Source organism: Egretta garzetta, unplaced genomic scaffold, assembly GCF_000687185.1.
Source record: "Egretta garzetta isolate BGI_Z169 unplaced genomic scaffold, ASM68718v1 scaffold1021, whole genome shotgun sequence".
Taxonomy (NCBI): domain Eukaryota; kingdom Metazoa; phylum Chordata; class Aves; order Pelecaniformes; family Ardeidae; genus Egretta; species Egretta garzetta.
The window spans coordinates 72,405-78,059 of NW_009258752.1; the positions used below are offsets into that span (position 1 = coordinate 72,405).

At 60.1% G+C, this 5,655-nt stretch overlaps 1 protein-coding gene across 1 annotated transcript in view; it reads right to left on the reverse strand.

Annotated features, from left to right (window-relative positions):
- LOC104135430 (aryl-hydrocarbon-interacting protein-like 1) overlaps positions 1–5,528 on the reverse strand; it is a 6,659-nt gene extending 1,131 nt beyond the window's left edge. The window contains exons 1-6 of the mRNA XM_009649083.2: positions 5,367–5,528; positions 4,507–4,686; positions 4,105–4,293; positions 3,861–4,037; positions 3,588–3,729; positions 2,725–3,009 (exon numbers count right to left, since the gene is read on the reverse strand). Of these exons, the coding sequence (XP_009647378.1) occupies positions 2,725–3,009; positions 3,588–3,729; positions 3,861–4,037; positions 4,105–4,293; positions 4,507–4,686; positions 5,367–5,462 (1,069 nt within the window). The 5' untranslated portion in view covers positions 5,463–5,528. The remainder of the gene's footprint in view (positions 1–2,724; positions 3,010–3,587; positions 3,730–3,860; positions 4,038–4,104; positions 4,294–4,506; positions 4,687–5,366) is intronic.
- Between the last annotated feature and the right edge of the window lie 127 nt (positions 5,529–5,655).

The following is a 5,655-nucleotide window of genomic DNA, read 5'->3' on the forward strand; positions in this document are numbered from 1 at the left end:
AGAAAGAGGTAGAGTCAGGTGCTGTGGGGTGCCCCAGAGTAGAGGCTGAGGTGGCCCTGGTGCTCTGGGGCCACAGGCTGCAAAGGGACGAGATTCCTGAGCCCTCGGGGCAGGGCAGGGTGCAGGCAGGGCTGCATGCAAGTGTGAAGCATCCTGCCCAAAACAGGGCTTGCTGTGAGGAAAAGGACAGGGCTGTTGTCTCTGGCTGGTACAGGATGCAGTGGTGAGCTGTTTGGCGAGGTTTGGACCAAGGCAGCATGTGGGGGCACAGGGCTGTGCAGGCGGTTGGCTTCAGAGCACTGGCAGAGGTGTGAAGCAGTGCCCACACTGGGTATGAGGTGTTGTGAGCCGTGGTGAGGGACCACATGCCAGCCTGTGAGACCCAGCTGGACCCCCCTGTTATCCCAGTGGCAGGATGGGGAGAGCATGGGGAGGAGCAAGGTTTTGGCCTGAGGATGAGGTCAGGAGTACCCAGCCTGGGGAGAGCTGGAGGAAGGAAAAGGCAGGATGAGGGCAGAGCTGCTGGCCCTGGTGCGGGCAGCAGTGGCAGCCGGTCAGGGTGCTCGGGCTGTTGGGTACAGGGTGAGTGCGGGCTGAATTTAGCAGCTGGGAAGCATCAGCGAGGGGAGCAGGCTGGCTAATGCTCTGGTAACCATGTACTGTGGTGCTGCTGTCCTTGCTGCTTCGTGCCATCTCTCCGCTGGAAAGAGAATAAATTTGTATTTATACGGAGACCTGAATCGGTGCTCTGGCCTCTTCTATCTGTGTACCTTGGCTGAGTCAGGACAGCTCTTGGCGCTGTGCCATCCTGGCACTGATTCTGCAGGGCTGCTGGGACATGTATGTCCCTGTACCCTGTGTCATTCTGGTTGTCCACATTATTTGAGGCAGAGCAGAAGCTGTGAGCAGAGCTCTGGGCTCCCCAGACACAGGTGTGTCCACTGACCATCATCTTCCTTCATCCTCTTCCAACAAGGTCTGCTCAGGGCCATAGACAGTCCCTCTTCCTCACCTGGGAACTTCTGCCATAGGAAACCCTTCAACCCCAGGAAGGATGTAGGCAGCAGTGGGGTGCTGGGCAGGCAGTCCTCCCCCTCTGTGCTTTCTGCCTGGAGCCAGTGCCCAGAGGTGTCCGGGTGCTTCTGCCCCAAGTGCTGCCCATGTTTGCCGTGTCTCTGTGGCATACTGAGGGGCTCGGCTGAGGATTAGGGCAGGCTGGGGCTTGGCCCAGGGCAAGGCTGGGGGCTCTCAGGTCCTCCCCGCCACACAGGGTGCAGACCAGCCCCTGCTGATGGTGAAGCCTGCCCAGGACTGATACTTGTAGGGCTAGACCCCTGCCTGGAAGGGCTGGCAGTGCTGGGCAAAAGCCTGATATGGTGCTACTGCAGGGAAGTACAGGGACAGCTGTCACACAGGAGAGATTCGGGAGCTTAAATGGGGTTGAAATGCAGCCTCTTTAACTCCCCCTCTCAAGGGTAGAGCAAAATGCCCCATCCCTGCGCCACAGGCTCCAGGGCAAGGCAGGAGGTATGGGCTGTGATCAGGGAGGCTGGTCACATCCAGGAATAAATCCAGCACATGGTGCCAGGGAAGAGCTTTTATTTCTCAGCCAGCAAAGCTCAGTGGGGCCCAGCTGAAAGGCACTGGAGCCAATGAGTCGGGGCAGGGAGGCAGCAGGCGCTGCTGCACAGCGGGGCTGGTGGTCCCAGCAGTGGCAGGGTGAGGACAGCATTGTTCCTGCGCCACTGCAAGGCCAGTCCCCAGCCCTGGGGCTCCCTCCCGGGGTACAGCAGCCCCTCTGCCTGTGCTGTGCCCCCTCATCAGTGGTCTGGCAGCCTTTCCCCCATCCCCCCAACCGGCCCTGCTCAGGGCTGGCTGTGCCCTAGGGTTGTGGCCTGAGCTCTCTGCTATTGATGCCCTGCCCTGGGGATGCATCCTCCCCCCTTCCCTGGCTGCTATGGGGCAAGGGTGCCCCTCCACCCAACTCCTACTCTGCCCCCGAGTGCCCAGCCTGGAGCACTGCCCCAGGGGTGAAGCTGTCTGGGGGGACGTTGCCTTCCCCAGCATCTCCTGAGCCATTGCCTGCTTGCTGTTCCCTGCAGCTCGCCTCTTCCAGTGCCTCTCCGGGTGTTTCCTCCTCCAGTTCCAGGGGCCACTCGGCTGGCTTCAGCCCCTGGCTGGGAAGCCGCAGCCCTGGGGCTCTGCCTGACTCAGCCCTGGCCACGCTCCTTGTGCCAGCTCCCTCTGCCCCGCCGGATCCCTGCTCCAGCCCCTGCCTGAGCCCTGCTGTCTCTGTCCCCAGCACTGTCCCACATTGCCCTACAGCCAGCTTTTCCATCTCTGCTGCTGGGCTCTTTTCCTCTTTGTCCTCCTCCCTCTCCTCTTTTTTTTCTTCCTCCACCTTCTCCTCCTCTTCTTCCTCCTTCTCCTCTTCTTCCTCTTCACCCTCCTCCTCTTCCTCCTCTGTCTCCATCTCTGTTCCCCAGCCCTCTGGCTCTGCCCCACAGGTGCCCACGTTTGCTTCTTCCCCCAGTCCTGTCCCATCCTTTGCTTCCAACTCCGCCCCCACAAGCTGCCCCTGGGCTGCTTCTCTTCCTGGTGCTACCCCTTCACAACAAGCCCTGAGGGTCCTCTGTTCTGCTTGGTCAGCCCCTGTCTGTTCTGCTTCTTTGGTCCCTGCACCCTGATCCCCCTGCCCAGGGGTCTCTGGGCCCCCAACCTCACCCTGGGGTGCCTCTTCACACAGCATCGCCCCATTGCCCACCTCCCTGCTCTCCTGACTCTCACTGGCCTGCGGCCCTTGCGGCAGCTGGAAGAGGCCCTGGTAGCGCTTCCGATCCTCCACATGCTTCTTCCTCATCCTCTCCCCCAGCTGCTTCAGCTCCTTCTTCACAGCGGCTGCCATGGAGGGGTCCAGGTGAGCCACCCGCAGGAAGTCCTCCCGTGCCTCCCGCTCATTCCAGACAGCAGCGTGGGCCTTCGCCCGCTTGAAATAGGCCTTGGCGTTGTCTGCTGGGAAGAAGGGCCCCCAGCAGGGGTCCTGCAGCTCAGGGCCACCAGCCACAGGATCTGGAGACCCTGGGAACCCAGGGGGATACAGAGCATGGGTACCATCACAGGCAGGGGAACATGAGGGGGATACAGAGCATGGGTACCATCACAGGCAGGGGAACATGGGGTGGACACACTTGTAGGTAGGGCTACCACCATCTGCAGGGGGACCTGGGCCATGCATATACCACTGTTGGCACCAAGAGACATAGGGTGCAAAAATCATCATGGGCAAGGAGAACCATGATGGGTAGGGGGACCTGGATGATTTGGGACACCAGCATCATGGGCAGGGGGACCTAGAAGACATAGGGTGCAGGTGCCCATAGTGGGCAGGGGAAACTAGGGACATAAGCACTGTCATGGGCAGGGGGACCTGGGACCTGGGTTCTGAAGTGGACATGGGATCCAGATGACATAGGTACCATCACAGACAGAGGAATTGGGATGAGCATTGTCATGGATGCGGGATCCAGAGGATAGAGTCCCTGGGGGCCATGAGAATAGCAGTGGGGTGGGATGCAGGGCATGGGTACCATTGTGTTTCTGGAGGAGCTCTGTTGTGTGCTCCAGCACCTCGTAGTACTCGCCCAGCTCCAGCTGGCACTGGCAGTAGTTGAGCACCAGTGGTGTGACCAGGCTCTCCAGCTTCAGCCAGCCATCCTCCCACGGTTTTTCCTGCCCCGGGAAGCCATGGTGGGTCGTTCACGGCTGTGGCTGTCCCCTCCTGGGCATGCAGGGCCCACAGAGGAGTACTTTGCTGAGGAAACCCAGGCAGGGATGACAGGAGATGGCCAGGTCCTGCTCACCTTGGCCTGGAGGTTCCTCAGGCAGATGACAGCCTCCTGGTACTTTGCCGCTGCCTGCCCAAACTCCTTGCAGAGGACAAGGCGGTTGCCCTCGCTGTGCAGCACAGGCACCGCCGCCAGCTTCTCTTCCTTGCTCATGGCCCAGGTGTCACGCTTGTACGCTGAGGGCTCTTCCACCTGCAGAGGCAGTGGGACCTGAGCTGGCTGTCCCCATGCTAGCAGCCATCCCCACCATCCCCCTTACCCGGAACAACTCCATGATGAAGATGAGGGGCTGTGGTGTCCGCTGCAGCTCGTCCAGGTCATCATAGCCTGTGCTGTGGTAGTCAAACATGTTGCCCATGCCACAGCGGTGCTTCTGCCCTTCCAGGGGGTCCCGGCCCTCCGCGATCCTTCGCATGCCCCTGGAGACCAGGGCGTACATGCCCGTGTGCTGCAATGAGGGGAGCACCCAGCTCAGCCGCATGGGGCCAGCCTGCCCCCCCCCCACCTTCCTCTGGGGAAGCCCCCCTGGTGCCATGGCTAAGTGACACCTGTTCCCCCTGTGCTTGCACCAAGCAAGGTTGGAGCATCTCTGGGGTGCATGGTCCTATGCCCTGGCTCAGCAGAAAGGAAGGGAGTGGGTGCCTGCGGGCCCCTCACTCACAATGGCATCACACCAGAACTCGGCCACCTCCCCTGCTCTCATGGAGCTGAGCAGCGTCTCCCAGATCTCCAGCTTGAACATCTTGCCCACGATGATCTCCATGGGGATGCCAGCTTCCCGGCTGTCATCAATCACTGTCCGCTCAAAGTCATCCTTCAGCGTCTGGAAGTGGAAGGTGATCTGCCCCGGAGAAAGCTCAGTGTTGAGCCAGGACAGGCACCATAGCAAGAACCCTCCGTCCCCTCACCAGGCCCAAATCCCTCTGCCACAGGGCCAGGACACGGGCCTAAGCCTGCTCCCAGCAAGTTGTTGGTTTGATTGGTAACTCTCCATCCACAGCAGATTTTGCCTCCCACCCACTTAGACAGCAAACAGATGGTGGTGCCTTAATGCCCATCAGTTCTGTATCTTGCTGCGCTCTTTGGATCCCCCTTTATAACCCAGTACAGAAAGTGCTCCCACAGCATGCACCAGGAGCTGGTGGAACCCACGCTGGTCTGCCCATACCCATGGGCTGGGAAATACTGGAAACCCCCATGAGCTCCCCATTGGCACCCCTCACTCCTGTTTGACACGCGTCAGGAAAGGCAGATTTCCAGCAACCCATCACGGCTGCTCCCAGTAACAGCACCAATGCAAGGTGAAGGCAGTGGGCAATGCAGCTGCCTGTGGCCAAAACAGCCCTTTCTACACACACCCCCAGCCCCCCATGAGGGATCTCCTGGAGATGGCATCTCCCTATACCACAGACCTGGAGCTCAGCTTGTGAGCAGGGAAGCTAACTGTAACGGGCAGGGATGGTGGTGCTGGACACACTCACCTCTCCTAGGGCTTTTCGGTTAACAATGAAGATGATTTACCTTGCTCCCATCCTGCAACTTTGGCAGCTCCCCTTGGCCTCCATGCAGAATCTTCTTTTTGACCCCCTCCACATTCAGCAGGTAGGTTTCCTCCATGGCTGCTCCTGCTGGCCCCCAGGAGCAGGTCACAGGTGCACTCTGGCCCTTCCCGAGCTCCACGTCTTCCTCAGGGTACCTCCCTTTCTTGACTATCTGGACACACGTGTCATCTCCCAGGGCTGCTGCTGGCCTTTTGCTTTCCGACCTAGAGGGAGAGCTTGGAAGCCTTCTCCCCTTCCCCTGCCCCTGG